The sequence below is a fragment of the Belonocnema kinseyi genome, chromosome 7 (assembly GCF_010883055.1).
Source record: "Belonocnema kinseyi isolate 2016_QV_RU_SX_M_011 chromosome 7, B_treatae_v1, whole genome shotgun sequence".
Taxonomy (NCBI): domain Eukaryota; kingdom Metazoa; phylum Arthropoda; class Insecta; order Hymenoptera; family Cynipidae; genus Belonocnema; species Belonocnema kinseyi.
In genome coordinates this window covers 128,793,124-128,814,970 of record NC_046663.1, presented here as the reverse complement: position 1 = coordinate 128,814,970, position 21,847 = coordinate 128,793,124, and the positions used below count along the sequence as shown (strand labels likewise).

General features: G+C 34.9%; 1 protein-coding gene across 5 annotated transcripts in view; it reads left to right on the top strand.

Moving 5' to 3' along the window:
- LOC117177547 (protein kibra) overlaps window positions 1-20,703 on the top strand; it is a 441,495-nt gene extending 420,792 nt beyond the window's left edge. For all 5 annotated transcript variants that reach the window (XM_033368343.1, XM_033368341.1, XM_033368338.1 and 2 more), the window contains exons 5-13: window positions 8,906-9,014; window positions 9,296-9,455; window positions 9,700-11,190; window positions 11,296-11,382; window positions 11,770-11,959; window positions 12,203-12,658; window positions 12,829-13,041; window positions 13,133-13,611; window positions 17,892-20,703. In XM_033368343.1, coding sequence (XP_033224234.1) covers window positions 8,906-9,014; window positions 9,296-9,455; window positions 9,700-11,190; window positions 11,296-11,382; window positions 11,770-11,959; window positions 12,203-12,658; window positions 12,829-13,041; window positions 13,133-13,611; window positions 17,892-18,393 — 3,687 coding nt within the window. In that variant the 3' untranslated portion in view covers window positions 18,394-20,703. The remainder of the gene's footprint in view (window positions 1-8,905; window positions 9,015-9,295; window positions 9,456-9,699; window positions 11,191-11,295; window positions 11,383-11,769; window positions 11,960-12,202; window positions 12,659-12,828; window positions 13,042-13,132; window positions 13,612-17,891) is intronic.
- The last annotated feature ends 1,144 nt before the right edge of the window (window positions 20,704-21,847 follow it).

Sequence of the window (21,847 nt, the reverse complement as noted above, 5' to 3'; positions counted from 1 at the left end):
CTTTAAATTCTGAAAATTCCGTATTAATATAATTCACTACAGTTTATAATATGACCCTATTTGAAAATTCCAGAAGAACAAAATTCCCGACAGAAAATTACCGAATTATAAAATGGCCGAAAAAGAAAATTCCAGAATTTAAAGAATCAAAAAAAAATGTTTTGTTGAATATTATTTATTTTTTTAATGGAATCTATTCCATATGGAATTTTCTTTTTCGGCCATTTTATAATTCGGTAATTTTCTGTCGGGAATTTTGTTCTTTTGGAATTTTCAAATAGGGTCATATTATAAACTGTAGTGAATTATATTATTCAGGAATTTTTAAATGCAGGATTTTTATATTTTGGCAATTTTATAATTTTGTAGTTTTATTTTTCGGGATGTTTCGGTCGTCCGGTGACAAATTGCCAAGTTCAAACTTTGAAACAAATTTTAATGCACCAATCACATCGGCTAGGAATGTATTGCAGTGTTTCTTGTATATATTTCCAGCTCAACTTGATGGTGTTCAAAATTGTTTGGAAGATTCGAAAATATATTAATTTAACCCATTTGACAGTTACAGACAGTTATGCAATTTTATAAAACATTTTCATTTATGTTTCATACAACAAGATTTTTCTTTACATTGAAATGTTTTACCTTAGAAAGAAATACATATCTTGATCTGATAATAGAATATATAGATGGCTCAACATATATTTTTCTTAGTTTCTATCACAGGTGCTGTAGATCTGATAGTGTATGCTTTTGACCGTATTCTAAAGCGTCATTCATTGTAACTGCAGTAGATACTATCAAATCAAAAGTATGTTTCTTTCGCGGAAATAATTTTCTCAAGAAGTTAAAAAGATATTTGGTTAATTAAAAAATATGTCTAATAATTTAAATACAAAATTTTCTTGAAATAAATCTGCATTTAAATTAACTTATATGCTTGATCTTCATACAATCGAATTATTTCACTCAAAGAAAAATGTATTGGTACTATTGACATAAACTATTGTATTAATAATGCAGATTTCAAAAGCACCGGCACTTTTGATTCAAGACTACTTTTTTTTCAGTGTACCCTCGAGCATAAAAATCTAAATTTGACCAAGGAAAACATTTCGGCCCACCTTTCATTCCACATGATTTCAAAGAGTATAAAATCTCTATTTTTTAAATAGAATCTTTTTAATATGTTTTTTTCTCAAAAAATCAACTTCAATTTTGATTTTCAAAAAAAAATATATATAATGATTTTTATAATATATCGTTATAATAGTATTGAAGCACATAAAAAGAGTTTTCCACAACACTATAATAAAAGTTCAATCGGATCATCCTAAAAGAAGTTACACTAACGTGAAGTTGAGGAAACGCGTGCAAAAGTGAAAACTTCAGGCCCCCTATATATTGACAACCGGTTGATAAATGAACATATGTTTTAGTGGATTAATGTAGACCCACTAGGGCTATAATCCAGTCAAGTTTCAATCCGATCAAAAAAAAATTAATTTTAGGTAGGAACAATTGACGTATTGTGCCCCATATATAAGATATAAAATCTTCGCGAATCCTTAAAAATCACATTTGATCTTTAAGAGATCTTATCAAATTCAGTGGGTCGCGTTGAGGAATTTGAAATTTTAGGTCGCTAACTCCGTTTCTCCAAGATTTTGGGACCATGGGATTTCACATGATTTCAGAAGTAAATATTTTGCCTCGGAAATCTTCCGAAATTATTGAAATATCCCAAAGTACTTTGAAGTTAGATGTAGGTGTATTGTATATACACCATTAGAGATTTCTTGAAAATGCACTCACCTTTTCAAGTAGAAACGTAACTGAAGTATAACTCAAACACTAACCTGAATCAAAATTTAATCGCGTGTATTTGAATGTACATGAACATATATAACCTCCAAACTATGTGATTATTCTCTCTAGTAGTTTGTTTCCAACTTTCTCTGTAGCTAAATGCAATACGCTGTAAACTGCAGAATTAGAGGTTAGGAGCCTTTCAAAAAATACATAACACTTTTTCCTGACAAGATTTGGTTTTTCAATAACGTATGTGTTTGAATTTTCGTATAAACGTAATTTAAATATCAATAGCGTTGATTACGTAAAACTTCACTCGAATGTGATTGAAACTTCCATCAGTCGTTTTTAACAGTGTACCCAATCGATGAAATTGTCAAGCCCTCAGTTTTAATCCGTTGGAAAATTTTTGTATCCTTTTGATATTCATGAAAATCTTTCAACTTTCGTGAAATTCTATGGAACTCCTTTTAATTCTTTGAACGCTCTTGAAATATGGTATACGGCAGGAATGTCGGGTGATCAACTCCTCATATCTGATAAATTATAAACATCCCTGGAGGGAAAATCAAGGTTCCATCCGCGAGAACAAGTCTTGGACTTGTTTGACTCTGGAATTCAACATCAGCATTCAGGAGTCGGGTAGGAGTTAGGTATTCGGTTACCGAGTCGAACGGTATAAATCGCAGCCGCTTATACGTTATGAGGCCTTCTGTACCTTCATTGCTCATCTGCCTTCTTTTCGCTTGCTTTCCTTCGTCGTTCTCTAAGCTTTTATCTTTCTCGCTCATTCGCTGCGAGCTGAACTAGACGTCTAGACCTAGACCGGAATGCGTTTATAGTTAATTGCGATATGTCAAGCACGGTTCTTCCTATTATGTTTGGTGAATCTTACATCAGCGGTGATACGCGATTTTGTGGACCATGGAGTTTGGACCCCCACCCCACCCCTCACCCTCCTACCTTTAATGAATAAAAACTTATGTGTTTTTGCAATTTTTTAGTTAGAATTTTATATAAACTGATAAACATATAAAGGGCTATTTATAAAATACGTGATACATTTTTCACAAACTTCTGCCCCCCTGCTTGATACTTTTTCCATTGGTCTTATTATGGAGTATGATACTTCGGCAGCCCCCCCCCCCCCTAAACGTATCATTATTTTGTGCATGACCACTAAACTGCATTAAAATGTCACAAAGTAAAAGAATTGAAATTTTTCTTCATGAAATTCTATGAGCTTAAAAATCTGGATCAGAGTTTCCGCTCGTAATGTTGTATGGTATCGCCGCTAATGGCGTCTAGCTTTCGTTATTAAAACTACTTCTACAATTTCGTTCTAGACTCTAGATGCTAATGTTTCAAGATTACGACTTACTAAATTTATTGAAGATGATTTTTAACCTAAAAAGTCCTAAATACATAATTATAATCTCAGTTTTTTTCTTTTCAGTCAAAATTAAGGCGCTATAACTTATTAGTTTCCGGAACTAACTAGGATTTCTAATTTTTTAAAAGCCTCATTTGATCGAGAATTTCATCTAACATCTTAATATCCTTTACATGTTAAGTACGTCAAGTCGTACGCATAATCCATTGATCGAGCTCTATTTTCAGCGTGAATATTTTCTGCGAGGCCAAAGCAACTTGCGTGATAGCATCTGAGTCTAACAATAATAAAGGACCGAGAAGTATGCGCACGGGACCCCAATGGGTCTCTTCTTTTAAAAGCAAGAGAGTGAGAGACGAGGTTCCTCTCGGCTGCGTAGGACGTAGATGATGGGAGACATGCTGATGGGTGCATGAGCCCAGAAATTCCAACAAGGACGGGGCATAATGCGGGACTCAAGGTCGGTTCTACTACCATCCGTGGCGGAATCATGACAGGATCGAAATCTGACCTTAAGGTGCCCTAAGCTCTCACTCGTTATGCCAATAAGCGAATGAGAGATCAATATCCTATATACACATAAGCTGTAATTGCTTAAGAATTCATATATCTACTTTTAACGTTTACCAAATATTTGTTTTGAGATGACATACATTTTAATGAAGATGAATATGCAGACTATTAATTAAACAACACTGAAAAACTATTTATTAAGTGCAACGGGACCAAGAGTAGATATTTGTTATAGACTTTGATCGTTGAATCTGAATCGGAATCTATTATGTAAAATTTGATTAAAAGTAAACGCGATTTTGGACATCTCAGGAGGTGAACATCACGTTCTAGAGAATTCTAATAGGGCTCAAATTAAATATTGAATCTTTTACTTTAAGATAATTATATTGAAAAAATCTTGCCGTCGCCTATCTTTAGTGGTAACAGGTTTTTGTTACGGGCGCGCTCGCTCACACTCCTTACCATCCGGACGGTGTGGCGTAGTAAGGAGTGGTGAACGAACGCGCATACAGAAAAAACCTGTTACCGCTCAAGATAGGCAATGAAAATATTTTTTTCATCACAATTATTTTAAAGTACAAGGCCCAACCTTTAACTAGAGTCCTACTAGAAGTCCCTAGAATGTCAGGATCATTGCCTACTTCATTTGAAAAAAAGTAAAAAATACCGATTTTATCAAGACCTTGACGCAATAGAAATATTTTCCTTTGGTATTCGCATTCAGCGACCAAAAATCTATGGGAAACACTTCTCTTGGTCAGAGTACAGTAAGTTTTGTGTGGTCGTAAGTAATGATTAAATCGACATGATTTTCTGTAACAATATGAAACCTAGATAGAGTCTTCATTAAAGAAGGAATTTGCATTGAAAATAAATGGTAACTGGGTCCGTTCCGGACTCGTAGATACGTTCCTGCGGATGCCGGGACGAGGCCCGCCTTTTTACGCTGTGGAAGAAGAGCGGCCGCGGTGGCGAGCGGGGTCCAAGAGTGGACGATCTTGAAGAATTGAGCAAAAGGGATGGTAGAGAGGTGGAGAGAGAGCATTGGAGGACTGGGGAAGGAGAAAGAGTAGGGGGAGGAGGAATAGCCAACAGGCCGGCCGTGCAAGACCGAAGAATGAGAGGCAAAATGGGAAAAAGGGGATCCCTTAAAAATTGAGCTCCAGAAGTGGGGATTGGAATTTCGGGCCCGTAACCGATCAGTCTGGCGGAGACCTTTGTGAAGATGAGGTGATCCTTGGAGCCGAGGGAGGAAGATCCGTCCCAGCATACCGGCATGGACCGACAGTACACCCTCTGTGTACTCGTACCGGCGCAACAGTATCGTACTTATGTTGACAATTATAATCAGAGCTACGCTCAGCACCTGCAGCTGCAACAGCAACATCATCAGAAATATCAACTACAGCATCTGAAATATCAACAATACAAACATTGTCAGTCTCGACAATATCAATGCTATCAAAATAAACCTCAGTATCATCAGCAACATCACTATCAGTACCAATACCAGTACCAAAAGCAACAACAACATCACCAACAACCTGAGCAGATCTATGAGAACGTTGTGTCTCAGTATCAGATGAGAATGTGTTATCACAATGACTATGAAAATGACGAGCAGATACAACGTTTTTACTGGGAGCAGTGCTACCGCCGTGATGATAACGACGCTACCGCATACTATTATTGTGAATACGTAGGTTCCACATGTCAGTGTGTTCAGTTGTATAGTTAAGATGTTACGTGTTGGCCTTGAGCTTTGAATAATGTGCATTTTAATATATGTGATCCGTGATTGGTGCTGTCTTTCTGGTTCGGAAGGCTTAAGGTGCATTGGTTATTGTATAGGAAACGTGTCAGTCCTGCGTCTGTTTAGTCCAGTGATCGCGCGCGCACGGTCGCTGATCTCGCAATGCGATCTTCTACCTCTTTTTTTTGGTACCTCCATCCGAAGATGCTACCAGTGTTACAGATGCGGATTTACCGCCTCAAATGTTTTTGATCATTCATTTCATCTAATTCAAAAAAAAAAAAATTTAATCAAGAAAAGTTAATTTACGTTTTGATCAACTCTATCATTATCATTTTTTACTCTAGAAACCATTATTTAAAATTATTTAATTTATAAAAATAAAGGATATTCAGATGTTTTTTGTTTCATAAAGAGGCTCCCACTATAAGAGATAATTTTTTCATTTAACAAAATAGATAAGATAATATATTATATATTTTAAACTTTTTTAAAGTACTTCGCTTGACCACAGACTTTTAAATCGCGGGGCAAAGTTGCCTCAATAATGCTTTTAATTTATTTTTCATATGATAATATACAATGTTGAACCATCTTACTTTTAATTTTTTTCGATATGAAATGGTTATTCTTCAATATTTGTCTCTCAACTTAATTTGTATTAACGTTTAAGCGATGGCTGTCTTTCCTGTATGAAGCTAAGTTATTTAAATCATGAAAATTGCATGCTATTAAATAGATATTAAATTTTGAGATACCTTAAAAATCTCATACGTTTACACTATTTGATTTCAAAATTAAAGATTTCAAGGATTTTCAGATATTTTAAAGAATTTAAAAATACATTAATGATAAAAATATTGTTGAATGTGAAAATTGATAAATATTTTTAATAATGTTGATTCTCATGTATCACCTGTTTACGCCATACTTGATTCGTAATACTTGAAGGCTGATTTATACGAACATTTTTAGCATTTTTTCAACTAACGTGTATATTAGGGTGCGCAGCCAAATCCCGATATTTGGATTTTCTAAAACTTTGTTGAAAAAATGTCATCGTTACTAAGAATTCTTTGTAACAATATCCTTGATACTCTAAACTGTTGTAAAAAATTTTTTAAAATGGTAAGGTTGATTTTGAAGCTCCTAAAACCCTGATTTTTTGATAAATTCAAGATATCAGCCCTAAATTATACTTTACATTACAGAAATTTTTTAAAATATAGACATTTTACGGAATGCTTTACACTTCTATTAAAAATTTTTAAATCGTTCAAATCTTAAACAAATGAAGCGACTACCATGTTTTTCTTTTTTTTTTTTTATATAATTTGGAAAACCACTTTCAAGCTGAAAAAAGTATACGCCTGCCTGTAAATCCTAGTTACTTTAATGTTATTTTAATGTTTATTTTTGAAGAGGTGCTTCGATTTTAATTTTTTTAATTAATCTCGATTTTCACTGATGGTTGATTGAAAAAGATTTTCAATTACTATTTATAAAGTTGAATGTGTTAAAAAAAAGAGAAAAACATGAAAGTTGCTTTACTTTTTCAACATTTGAACGATTTTACCTCTCCTCTATAATTGACATTTTAAATGTTCTATACATATTTTTAAAAATATTTAAATCAATAGCAGAAATTATTATCTACTCTCTAAACCTGAATCAGCGATATAAGTAAACCGCTAATTTGAATCAGCGCATATATACTCCTGGATCAGCGAAAATTTGCTGTTTATCAGTAAACTTTCACTGATTAACGGATAAATTTCTATGATTTGCCAGCGTATATACGGATACGATGAATATGAACAATGTTCATAGTATTCAACTTCACATTTGATTAAACTATGGTATTCAAGATTATTTATTGCAGTTCATTGTAAAACAGTATTTCTACAAGGGGTCATGAGACTAATAAATAACACTTTTTCAAACTATTGGGATTTAATTTTACTGAAACAATGTTAGTATGAAAGCTTTGCACTCTTATACTTTTATTTATCCGCAATTTTCTACCAATATGAGTAATAAGGAAGAAGATAATAATCTTTTTGTATGAATCAATGGTTATTTCTTTTCTAAATATTCCGAAAAATACTAAAGCATTTATTGTTGAGATAATGATATGTATATACATGTTCTTAAGACTTTTGTATTTAAAAAGACATTTTGGCACAAACTTTGATGCCATTTTTGCGTGCAGTGCAATTTTGACTTTGGGGAAACTATCAAAATCAGTTTTTTTATCTCTGAAATTGATTCCTTCTCATATATGGATAAAATTTCTTATTGTCGTTAAAGTTTGAAGAACAATTTTTTGCTTATTTTAATCAATTCAAATTACCTACTCTTAAAAGTGGTCTACTCTCGTACAGTTTCCTCTAAACAATCGTAAACTTATTCGACCCAACATTATATTTAATTTCTGTAAGAATATAAAGTTTTGCTTCAAAAAATCATACAGCAAACAATTGAAGGAATTTGGACTTAGGTCGATGTGTTCTGTTTTTATACCTCAATGAAAAAAATAATTCTTAGCACCAAGTAAATGCATTTATTTGAATCCTATTTCTTAGCATCAAGAAAATATTCTTTAACAGAAGTAATTTTTATTTAAACTAGGCATATATCTTTTGTTGATCTAAAAAAATAAATTCTTTGGCTATATTTTCTTGATTGAAATACATATTTCTTACATTTAAGAAAATGATTTCCTTAATTTAGAAGGTTTAGATTCGTTGAAATGTGACTTGTGAGTCAAAGAAATATATATTTGATTCAAAGAGTTCGATTCTTTGAACTGATTCGGGACACATTTGAATCAATAATTTTCCCATACTTGAGTGAAGAATTTAGGTTTATTTAAATCAAAGAAATAATAATTTAATTAAAAATAATATTGATTAAATTACAGTATATTTCGTTGTCACAAAGGGTTCATGCATTTATAGCAATGGAGCATTTATGGGGAGGTTTAAATACAGTTTTCCGCCTTAAAATATATATAGTATTATATATATGTATAAATAGTATATAGTATAAAATAGTGTAAAATGTATATTTTTGTCTTAAATTAATATTTCTTTGGTTCAAAGAAACATTTTCTTCGACCAACAGGTCGTATTTATTTGCCTCTAATACATTTTTCTTTGAAAATAAACAGAACTTTCACTTACTTCAGGGAAGTAAAATTCACTTGGTACCAGTAATCCTTTTTTTCAGTGTATACGAATGTTGGACTGGATATTTTAGAACTAAAATTTTCACTCTAAAAGTAAAGGACCATGTCATGACAGCTGTCTTGTTAAGCCTTCCGGAAAACTTGCCTAATAATATATTTAATTAAAATTACAAATACTCCTGAGAATCAAGAAAAATCATTTTGAATATTCCACAAACATTTTGTCTTGTTCATGTTTCAGGCGAAGAAGGAAATCTATGACGTTAAGCAGCAAAGATTGTGTCTAGCCCAAGATGAATACAATCACTTAAACAATGCCCTAAATACACTCGGCGCCTCTCGAACCAGTTGTGAGTAGATTTGAATAACTAAGAAGCAGTACTTATTTATCAATTTGATGGATCGTCATTTTCATTAGTGTTAGCATAGTATTCAGGGTTTCATTCCGATCAAATGTAATAAAATCTGATATCCATCACAAGATTTTATGGGGAGTTAAAGCTCCGGCAGATTTAGATATATATTTTCTAATTCCTAAACAAAATTGGTGTACAAATTCATTATTGAACTGCTGCACTTGAAAAATACAGGACTTTGCAGAATATTGAGGGATCATGTGGATTTTTAAAAGTGTGTTCTAGTTCGAGTTCACTGAGCACCAAATACGATCCAGATTTGCTCAAATCGGATGTGGCGCTCGCAAGAAGTCGAGTTTCGAGACTGAAAAGAGAACTAGAGCAGATTCGAGCAGAGATGAATTGCACGCAACGTGGAGTCGACACCTTGACGAGGTATAGAATCTGTTCATGTATTTTTCCAAGTATGTTCAATTAGTAAGCAGTTTTAGTTAAATTTTATAAGCTTTTAATTTGTTATACAAAATTATTGCTTGTCAAAAGTTGTTAATTTACTTAACTAGAACCGGTGCCCTTAATAAATAAAAGTGAAAAGACTTTAATCAGAAAAAACTCATTACTAATTTCTTTATACAATTTCATAATTTATAACTAAATGCCCTTTTTTTTTTGTTTCCAGCGTTGAACAAAAGCTCAGTACGTACAATGGTGGTTGTTATAATATTACGGAGGCGCAAGCAATCATGACGGAACTGAGGAACATTCAAAAGTCTTTGAGTTCAGGAGAAAAAGAAAAGGCTGAGTTGATGCAGTCACTTGCTCAATTGAAGGATGAGTTAACGAGGTTGCAGTTGTGTGAGGGTAGTCCCGATGCGAGTACACTAAGTCTGCCTCAAGAAAAATTGAGCACAGCCTCTCAAACCGACCTTTCGGGTGAACTCGTACCTATTGGAACAAGATTAGCCGAGATGGCTCGTATGCGATTGCAGTACGACGAGGCACGCAAGCGAATTCAACACATACAACAACAACTGGCTGACTTGGAAGAAAAGGTGACTCCAGGGCAAACTGAAAGTGATAAGGACAAGCTAATATTGTTCCAAGAGAAGGAGCAGCTTCTTAGAGAACTTAGAAGCATCACGCCGCGGACCAGAACTCAACAGGATATGATCAAGATCCAGTGCGAGATAAAACGTCTGGAGCAAGATCTGAACAATGCCCTGGAGCTCTCGAATAAAACAATCACAGATCGTGTTAGACTTCACGAGGAGAAGAACCTGCTGCTGCAACAATTAAGAGATGCTTTGCGATCTATGGCTATGCTTGAGGGTCAATTAAAAACTCTTAGTGCAAGCACTTTGTCAGTTAGTAGTAGTTCCAGTCTTGGTAGTTTGAGTACAACAAGTAGCAAGGGTTCTCTTAGTTCTGGGCTGAGTTTCACTGACATCTACGGCGGTCCGCAATGTCTCGGACCAGCTCAGCAGGAAAGACTAGTTGATATGGTAGACGTTCACAGGAGGGCAGAAAGATTACTCAAAGGATCAGATACCAACCCAGGAAACTTTGGCACTCCATCGCCCGGTAGATCACAGCCTAGCCTTTCACCGAGGTCCAGTTTATCAAGTGTAAGTCCACCGGTGTCTCCACTTTATGAAAATGCACCAATGGGTCCTCCTCCAGCATATGAACAAATAGAGATGCAAAGAAGGCAACAGCAAAGGTTGTGTGTCTCTTCTGCTGCCTCGCAGCAGTTTGACCGCAACCAACTGGAAGACAAGCTTGCAGAACTGCGCTTAAGCCAGCAAACTATTCAAGAAATTTCGGTTAGTTCCGAGCAATTAAAAATTAGCCCACAACCTCATGTAGAAATGCTGTCTGGAAACATGTCGCAAGGAAGTGGTCTCGGAAGGCCGGCACTGTCCTTGCCTCAAGAACCTCCCCTTTCGCCAATTAGCGAGACACCACCATCCATAGGCATCAGATCTAGAGCCAGTAGTTCTGGAACTAATACAAGGTCTGTTTCTGCAGCAGTGTCTGACGAAAGTGTTGCCGGTGACTCTGGTGTTTTCGAAGTGTCGAACAGAAGACGACTGTCCGAACTGCTTGGCATCGATCCTCTGGTTCTTGGAGATATGAATCTTGAAACTGCTCAAGTGCAAATTAAGCTGAGGTGAGCTTTTATATGATATTATAAAAACATGCCTTGTTTTAATATATTTGTTTCTTCGTATAAAGCGATTAATTCTATCACCACTAAAAATATATAATTTTGCAGGTATTGTGTTAGTGACGGCCTTCTTCACATCGGCATTGAACGTGCAAGGAATTTAGTTGCCCTCTTTATCCCTGAAAATTCACAAGTGTAAGTATAAAAACAGATTTATTTAAAAATTTGAAGACTTCAACTCGTAAATAATAATGACTAATAATTTATATACTTCGTAAATATATAGAATAAATCTGACGTATCTTTAAATGGAATTCAATGATGAGATCTTTAGGCCAGTGGCCGGAAATGCGAGGCTTCACGAGCATTGTGTAACGATTCAATTCAATTTTGTTTGCCACTGTTATTCTATAGTTGTTTTAAAGTTCCTGCTTGACAATATTGGACAGTAAATATCTTATTTTGCTCTTATTCAACTCGTATATACGTTGTTTATCGTCCTCTGATTTATAGATTCGAAATGCCCCTAACCTCATATTTTGGTACAATATTTTAATGCAAGCGTCGTTCTTTATTATCTAGATATATCAAAGCAGCTTTACTTCCGATGCAGCCGCCTGTAAATCATATGTGCTGTACGAAACTGGTTACTGATTTGCGAAAGCCGACGTTTGGAGAAACATTTCCCATAGCAGTGCCGCTAAATAAATTATACACGAAAACGTTACAAGTGAATGTTTGGTGCAATGGAGGAGAATCTGAGGAGTGCTTGGTATGCAATTATTAAATTAAAATTTTTATAGACCACTTAGATATAATTGAAATATATGTCAATTTCAAACATTTTTTGTGGAAATAATTTGCGTCAATTTCGTACAATATTTTGTTACACAAACCATTGGAATTTCTTGTCCTATGTTTGTTGGACTTTTTTGGATCAAGAACAATTTGCAGCAGTAAAATAAATTTATGACGCTTTTTGTATTGCATTACATTTATAAATTAATAATTTCAGGGATCGGCTCAAGTGTCTCTAGCAGATTTCAGTCCCGAGACGCCAAGCGTAAAGTGGTATAACATACTCTCCTTCCGATTTATGCAACCTTCCACTCCAGAGTGCGCTAGCAGCAGCATCAGTGTTTCCCCCGGTTCCAAGCATGTGAAACACCATAAACAAGAATCTGATATATCAATGTATCGAGGCGTTCAATCTCAAAATACAAAAGAAGAAAGCAGTGACGAGAGCACTATTATCAGCTCTCAGACTTCGACCTTGACGAGGAATCAAGGATGCGACGAGATACAGACTGCGGTTTCTCTGAGGCTGGAGGAACTCGCAAATTGCTTGAGAAGTCCAGAAGAAGAAGATGAGTGTGGAGACAGCGATAGCGGTAGCGATGACAGTGATGAGGATGGAATTATTGTAGAGTTCATCGAGGACAATGTTCTCGAAGATGTTTTGGAACATGAGGTACATACAAGATTTTTCGGTCTATTTTCTACAACTTACATAATAGATAATATTAGTTGAAAGAAAAAAGATTCCCTGATTGAAATGTATACAGCGTGTGTTTCTACGATGTTTGTTTATCTATTCCTATATCTTAGTACCTTTTGCTTAATGTAGTGATTATGTTTCAGGAGGAAGACGAGGACCAACCCGATCAAGCTAGTGAAACTCAGGACAAGGAAACCAATACTGAGTGCATCTTCATCCCAGAACAAGGAAAGCACAGAAAGCTTTCTGCAGCTGGAATTGTGCCTATTAACGATGATAAAAATTCCATCGTCATCAAGAGAAGTCAAACCTTCTCACCTAGCGCAGCAGTCAGCAGAAATCATTACATCTGTCGGGTAGGTCAACCGCATATTATGACATTTCTAATTAAAGATAACAAAATGGCAAAAGTCCTGCTAACCTGCCATATTGTATCTCTATTTACAGCTAAATCGCAGCGACAGTGATAGCAGTATGCCGCTTTACCGAAGGGGTGGGCCGTTCCAGCGGAATTCTGTTGAAAGACGATCTCTTCGCTGGCGTCGTCCTTCATCTGCCCTTAGTTGTAAGGCGACATCAAAGAAGTCAAATCATCTACCACCCACCGCAAGAACATCTTTAGATCTTGAGCTCGATCTTCAAGCTCAGCACGCCAGATTAAATAACCTCCATGATGAGTTAAATAGACTGAGAGATTTAAAACAGAGATTGGAGCAAGCTCGTGAAAAGGGAGACACGGATTTGGCGACGTGGTTGCTGGAGGATCACAAATTCCAGGTGTTAATGGCACAAGCTGAAAGCGGAAAAAATGGAAAAAGCGCCGAGGATAAAAAAGTCGAGAAGATGCTAAAAAAGACTTCAAAGGAGATCTACAAATTGAGAAAAACAAAGGCTGGAAAGGGGAAACCTGACATTATTTCTTTTAAGTAAGTTCCCGCTTTATTCTCTTCTATTATATTATACTGGCTGTATAATATACTGCTTTCTTCACGTCCCTGAAATTTTATTTCCTAAAATAAAAATTATAAAGAGTTTAAAACTCCATTATTCAACAAGTTTTCAAATATTAGGAGTTTAAAAAGTTGTCAAGCAATAATTAATAATCAAAAGCTTTTAAAATTTTAAAATATATATGCATTGAAGGATTTTGAATTAAAAACGCTCAAAGTGAAGAAATTTTAGGTTAGGTAACAGACGCAAACCGAGAAAAGAATGGTGGGAATGTGAGAAGGAGACTCTAAAGCGACAAGATATAAAAAGTCATAGAAACATACGAGCTTGCATGAGAAGATATATCGACGTGCATGAAGTGCAATTTGTATGCTAGGACTGGAAAGTGTAGAGAAAAATATTCTACAGGGTGTCCCAGGAGTATTTTCGTTCCTTGTAAAGGCGGAAAAAAAATAAATTTGAAAAGTCTCAACACATTTATAGGAACATTAAAAATTGCAATTGAGAATGTGTGTCTGTTTGAATCGGACGGTCTCAAGTTTGATTGAAACGTAAAATAACTGTACGAAAATCAATTAATTCATTTAAACATATTTCAGATAAAATATTGGCCCACCAAAATTCTGTGCGTGGAAAAAATGGAAATATAGATTAGATTCTTCAAAATGTGGTGAGCGGATACATTTTTAAATAAAAGAATTGATTGATCACTTGTTTTTTGTTTTTATTTGAATGGTTGAAGCAAGTTGAAGTTACTTCGATAGGAGATACTGCTTTTCGGGGTCGCACACACACACACTTGCAGCTAACTGTTGATCTACATGTGATGTCAATGCCCTGTACCAGTACTAAAAATACGCAACGGACCTAAAAATATGTTGGGACTTTTCGATTTGAATTTTGTTTTCTATCCGCCATTACAAGGAACGACAGAATTCCTAGGGCACCCTGTATAAGAAACATGTGATGAAAAGTGTCATCGGAGTGAGGAACGTCTGAAACATACCTTGAATACTAATGGGCCCGCGTGGGGAGCTTTACTTAGTGGGTATGTGATTCGAGTAAAGAATGTAGATGTTACTCTAGGATTATGAGTAACTTTGTGTATTTTTTGTGATTCTCTACACATAGTGATTTCGTGAATCTCTTCACCTGAGGTTATTCCAAGAGAGATTGATCAGCGACCTGTGTCGTAGAAGGGTTGTGGAACGAACGTGTTATTTAAAAAAGCAACACAAGAATTCTTGAATGATCTAAAAATGTATACCTTCTCTTAAAATTCGCTTCCTCACTTAATGTGGCTAGAACCGAGTGAGTTACACCTACCCTGACAGGGATTTGTATTATGGTATAATAAGAAAATAATCAATAATAAATCTATTAAGCACTTGCCCCGTTTCGCGACCGCATTTAGTTGCGAAGTACCAGGTCATGAGCACCTGTCTTTCTATAATTAAAAGTGCCTTACAACTATCATTGCAGAGAAGGTATATTCTCATTGCGGTGAGAATGGAATCCTTGCAAAAAAAAAAAAAAACGAAAAAGATGTTGTGAAAACTCACGAGTCAGTAAAGATCTAGTTACCGTAGATGCTGTTGCCATAACACAAGCATGCAAACACCAAAGAAACTTGCACATATGGCATACGTTGACTACAAGCCAGCGGTCCCTTCCGTACCACATCCCTATTTGCTTGAAGGTTTACAAAGTTACAAAATCTGCCCACGCATAATCGACGACTTTCTAAGTCATTCGATGTTGCTTTACGGTACAAGGATCCAGAATTTTAATCATGGACAGCCAAGTATAACTAGGTCAGTGCGCATTGCGACGGTTATCTTTCCAGGAGACTTCTCCCGTGCATCGTGATTGTGTTTAGCGTTGAACCCATTGAGCAAAATACTAAATAGCGTGTCTCATGGGTTCAGAATACATGATAATGAGGACAGTAATCAATTAACCCATATTCTATACATGGATGACCTGAAACTACACGCTAGTTCGAACCAGAAACTGCATAAAATGATCGATGTCACAAAGCAGTTTTCCAATGACATCCACATGGAGTCCGGACTAGATAATTGCACAACAGTGCATTTAATCGGAGGAGATTTAGGGACCGCAGAACTAGAGAACGTGGATGAGGACACCGAGGCCATGGCTGAGGACGATTTATGTAAATACCTAGGTATTTTTGAATCTAAAAGTATTCAGGATACGATAGTTCAGATGAGCCTAATGAGTGCATTTACTGCAAGAATCAGATTAGTTCTGAAGAGTTCTCTCAACTCTACAAACAAAATCAGGGCAATCAACATCTATGACACTCCTGTCGTCACGTACTCTTTTGGGCTTGTGAAATTGTCGAACACCGACCTTAGAAGGTTGAACAGAACTACCCGTATTGAAATGATGATATGCCGCATACTTGAAACTAATTTGATGATTCAAAAGATAGTTTTACTATGATATCGAGGGGGCAGGAACGCTGTAGATATCAAGAAATTGTGCATGTCACAAGTTATGCAGTTGTGAGACTATTTTAGCAGCAAACAAAATGTTGCGCTTTACAACACCACCTGTAAAGTGGATCTCGATTCTAAGCCCTCGAATTTGCTTTTAAATGAGCTCTTGAAAATCAGGGCAGAAGTCTTATCGGGATTAGAAACGCAATGGAGACAAAACACCATCCACGGTGAGTATTCCAACACGTTAGATCAGCATGAAGTGGATAGTGAGAGATATAATATTTGGCTAAAAAGGGCGTCCTATTTGCAAAAGCAGATCGCAAGCATGCGTTAGATCAAAACGTGATTGGCAGGTGCCGATTATGTGGAGATATTAACGAACCCAGCGAGCACATTATTGATGGTTTTCGCGAAATGGCTCAGAGATAATATACGCACAGACATAATGATGTAGCGGGCAATCTACGTCAACATTATCAACAACCTACCATATATCGGAGACTCTTTAACAGAATGGATGTCTTTCTATAGACAAATTCCAGTACTCGTTTTATAAAACGAAAATTACGTCTTATATAGGGATATTAATATCCAGATGGATCACTATATTCGAGGCAATCGACCCGACATCGTGATGCATGAGAAAGTAGGCGGAAGAAGAGTCTACATCATCGACATTGATTGTCCAATTAAACAAAATTTGCAGATAACCTATGCAACTAAGTTCCATTACTATAGCAAGATCAAGCATGAAGTAGTCAAAATATGGAACATTGTGAAACAACACCATGAAATTTATTAGACTGAAAACCTCCAAAAAGTAACGAAATTTTAAATAAATTATTTTCTAATTTAAGCTTTTGAAGTAAAAAAAACTTGCTTTTCAAGGTCTCAAGACTTAAACCGCTTTAGAATTGCACATTCAAAACTATAACTTTATATTGTAGTTATAGAAATTTTCAAGATGATACGAATTATTAATCAGTATTATATCATGTAGTATCACATGATATTCAAAATGATTGAATAGCTTTTTTTAATAAAAAATGAGATTACTGTACGAAAAAATGTAACTGCCATTTTCATGAATCAAAATTGAAGAATTTTAAATATTGTAAACCTTTATAAATTTAAGTACCTACTTCTAATCAGTAGAAAGCACACTTCTTTCCAGCATTGTCTCCATTTTGCGAAAGTACAATGTTTAATTTTCTAAATTTTGATTGTCCGAAGTTTAAAACAATTGAACTCCTGAATTTGTTCTGTAATCAGAGAATTTTTAAATTTATAATTAAGGAATCACAATCACATCACAATTAAATTCTTTTCCCTGAAAGCTGAGATCCCAAAGTGTACATTTGTTATGTTGGCATGTGTTAATACTTAATTATAGATCAAAATATCTCTTAGAAGAGCACAAGTGCATGAGTTTTGAAGAAAAGCTTCATATTCAATGACTACATAGAATCGACCCTTTTAAAGAGTCTAAAGTTTTCGAACCACCTGCCCCTCGTCAACCTGACAACCCTGCAGGGGTTGTCAACTATTTAAAAAAAATGCACACCATAAGTAACAAAGTTTTTGACAAAGAAGTACGCTCTCAATCCCTACTACGGCGCCACATTCACACCAACGCAGGCAACAGCTTGATCAGTAATGATCGTTATATACAGGTTGACGTACTCTGATTTACAGTTTAAAAAAGACCTTGAATGAATCCAACGTACTTTATTATTATACATTCACTTTTCTTTGCGATTTTCTATATATAAAACCTTTATTTTCAGAGAAAAGATGGCGTTTTTCACTCGCGTAAACTTGAATGTACCTGTACTTCCTCCCGAAGAGTCTCTGACTGAATGGGCTGTTCCAGTTTCTTCTTCTACGGGAACAATATTGCACAGAAGGCATTTCTCTGACCCAGCGAATAGCCAATCAGTTTTGGGCGCAGGAAAACTCGGCGTTCATAATTGTAGTGCACAAAATTGCTTGCCATCCAATCCAGTTAGTGGAAGCAGTAGTATAGGAATTAAGAGTATTGCGCAAAGTAGTGCAGTTTCGAAAAAATTTACTTCCGCGGTTAGTAACGGAGATGGGACAATAGACGACACAACAACAGTAACGAACAATGTGAATATTACGCGGAATGCGAAAGGTAAGTCATGTCCAACCGTTCTCGGGCCCGAAAGCAATCAAATCATTGAAAGTTCTAAATCTGACGAGCCCAGCGGTGATGAGCCTAAGCGATATGAATACGTTGTTGATAGGGTTTTGGGCGTTGAAGTGTAACCGACGTCGATGTGTTCAGGAAAATTCTTACAGCGGATAACACTGGTTAAAAAGAAATAGAATTGGGAAAGGTAAATTCGATATTTATAAATGCAGGATAAGTTAGCAAACGCTATTATTGTTCCTTAATTTATTAGTTTTTGTTGCTTCTTGATCACATATATGCAGTAGTAAATATTATTTAACCCAGTATTGGTTGTATTACAATTATGAAAGCTCGAGTTTAAAAAGTTCTACAAATTTGTAAAAAAAAGTGAATACATTTTAATATATAAACATGATACGAGATGGAACCTGTAGATCTACATAATTAAAAATGAGACTTTTAAGTCTTTAGCTGTAGAGATTATGTTATCAAATTCGGGTTAAAAAGCATAAGATTACTGCAAGAAATACGAACAATTTTTTACATATTTTTTATGTTCTATACCACGTCGTTATTCGTAACTGCTGGAACTTTTGTAATCAAAATAATATAAAATTTGTGTGCATAGGAAAGCACATGATGTCCAATCTCGATGTCTAAACAAGTCTGAACATCTTTTTTTATCCTTTACTTCGAAACTAGGGTGCGGGAGACACCGAGCAGCTGGTCTGCATTTCTAAAGACTAATAAAGCCGTTACCCTGGTTCGGTAAGCAATGTTTCTTAGCTTTACACTAAGAAGAAACTACTATTTTCCAAATAAATCTAGATCGTTTAATGGTTTTATTACTATCGTCGAACTTCCAAGGCCCTGTGTTTACAATGTTTAAGTAGGTGATTGTTATTCTTCCTCTAAAGATAAGAAAACTTTTCAAGCGCTTTGAACAATACGACATACAGTCGGTTAAATAAGAGCGTGGTCACTGTTGCGAGCACAACAAGACTGCTTCTAAGCGCGAAGCGTATGCGGAACACATTTTCGAAAAATGCTCGGTTCGTATTAAAAAGAACAGTCAGCTGATTCTCTTTCATAAATCATGAAGGACTATACTGACCTCTATGTGAAACAAAATTACAGCATTCGCATTTACCGATCGCTAGTAATCGTGATTATGCTCTTATTTAACCGACTGTATATCATCTACCAATTCAATAAAGAATATAACATTTGTAACATTCTCGACACTATCGGAAAGTTGGAACCTTTTTTATACAATAATGTAAACTAAAACAGTGTCATGGAATTCCTAATTTTCCTAGTCATCATGGTTATATTCAGTAAAAACGAATTACTGAAACGAGCCTTCAAAACCTTCTCCTATCAAAAAGTTATGATGATAGTTAGGTACCGATTACGTATATTTACTGCGGTCTAAATTATTTTCAGGAGAATCGGGAATTTCAGGATGCAGAGCAACAGAGTAGGGGTTGTATTTGAACGTATAGGTTTCGCTTCCTGAAAATACTCAGTCACGTTGTGTCTTATGCTGTACGTGTCTTTTACCGGTAACAATAAGTGATCTTTAAGAACCATTAATTATTTAGTTCCCGACAGTTATATAAGTGCCTATACTTAGAGTCTGCTGAAATAGAAAGATGAACGAAAATCTTGACTTGTAGTATTTTTAGTAAATTGCACAGATAAATGGATATGCTCGAAAAATCTTGTTTAGAAAATGTTATCAGTCCGTCACACTTAATTGCTTCAAGTAATAACTTATATTCGGATTAAAAACCGTAGATGTATGATTAATGGAAGGTAGGGGAGGGGGAAATTCGTGGTAAACTGGAATCAATTAGTAAGCAAAGTGGTTGGGTGGGGAACTTAGGGGTATTATTAAAATTAACTTAAAAATAGTCTGTACATATGTTTGTACATACGCATCTAACGATCATGTTACATTATAAATATAAACGAACGAAGACAGAATTATATGTATAAATATATGTATAAAATTTGTTCAGAAATTAATGAAATCGAAGAATTTACTATTCAAAAAATGGCGTAAAATATTGTAAAAACTGTTAAACTTTTCGTAATATTGCTTTTTTAAAAACTTCGCTACATACTTCGATTTAGATAATTTCTTAACACTAGATAATATACATAACAATATTTGTAAGCGCATTAAGTTTGCGCTTGATTTTAAAACAATGAAGTTAAATGATACGCAAAAATTAGTAAGACGTGTATAAAGTTGTTGTCTATGAACATCCTATTACTTATGTATTATTAATATTACATCATGTATTAATGCATTATTGCATAGCGTATCGATGTACCGGGCTATAAAAACACACACACACAATTTCGGAAAAGATCGCATATTACTTGCTTTGTAAGTAACGAATCGCATGATAACGATTAAAAGAATATACAATACAGTTTTTGCATTATTTTTTTCCGTTCCTTTATTAAATAATTATTTAGTTTGAAACGAAAATATTAACTCAGATCCTAGTTTCTTCTTTTGATTTAAAACAGGAAAGACCGCAGCAAGGGCCCTATCAACTCCCAGGTATTCCAGGTGAGACTGTTCAGTCTGGTGTGAATGTTCCCGTTATTGTTGCCGCGGAGCGAGAAATCCCGAGGAACGAGACAAGGCGGAACGAGACATACCCGCTTGTCTCGGTATTTCTCGTCTCGTTTTGTCTCGTCTCATTCTTGCTCCTCTCGTGGTGTCCTTCCTCGTTTCTCGTCTCGGGTTTTCCGAGGATTGCGACAGATGTGCGCTAGCAGAGAGAACAGCTCGCAGGAGCATTCGGAGCATTATTTTGCAACCCTGACGCACTAATGCTAATTAGCGTTCTTTAATGTATACTTAAAGTGAAAATATAATTATATATTCTTTTTTGTTAAACACGACCATGTTTTTATTTTTTCAAAGATTTAATTTCACTATATTAGTATGCTATGTTTTTAATATATTCTGCCAATTATAACAGAATATACGGAACAGAAAGTTAAAAATATTTGCATACTTTTAATTCATTTGGAGTTTAAAGTATTTAACACTAATTTAATCTTTTACATTTCAAATTAGAATTGTAAAATTTTTTGGCGTCTAATTTTAATGTATAAACTTTTAGAGATATTTACAAAATCCGATCAATTCTTTGAAAAAGTTGTGAAATCTTTTAGAAATCTGTTGTAATAATTTAAAAACCTGAAAATATTTTAAACCTTTGTGCAATCCTTTAAATAGATTAAAATCTTTGTGAATTTCTTGAGATCTTTTAAAGAGTGTAAATTCTATGGTAGATCTTGAAATTTATGTGAAATCTTTTTTAATCTTTTAAAATCGTTGCAAAATTGCATTCTTTTTGAAACTTTTAGAGATATTTACAAAACTCGATCAATTCTTTAAAAAAGTTGTCAAATCATTAGAAATCTTTTGTAATAATTTTAAAACATGAAAATATGTTAAATCTTTGTACAATGCTTTAAACATATTAAAATCTTTGTGAATTTCTTGAAATCTTCTAAAGCGCGTAAAGTCTATGTTAGATCTCGAAATGTATGTGAAAC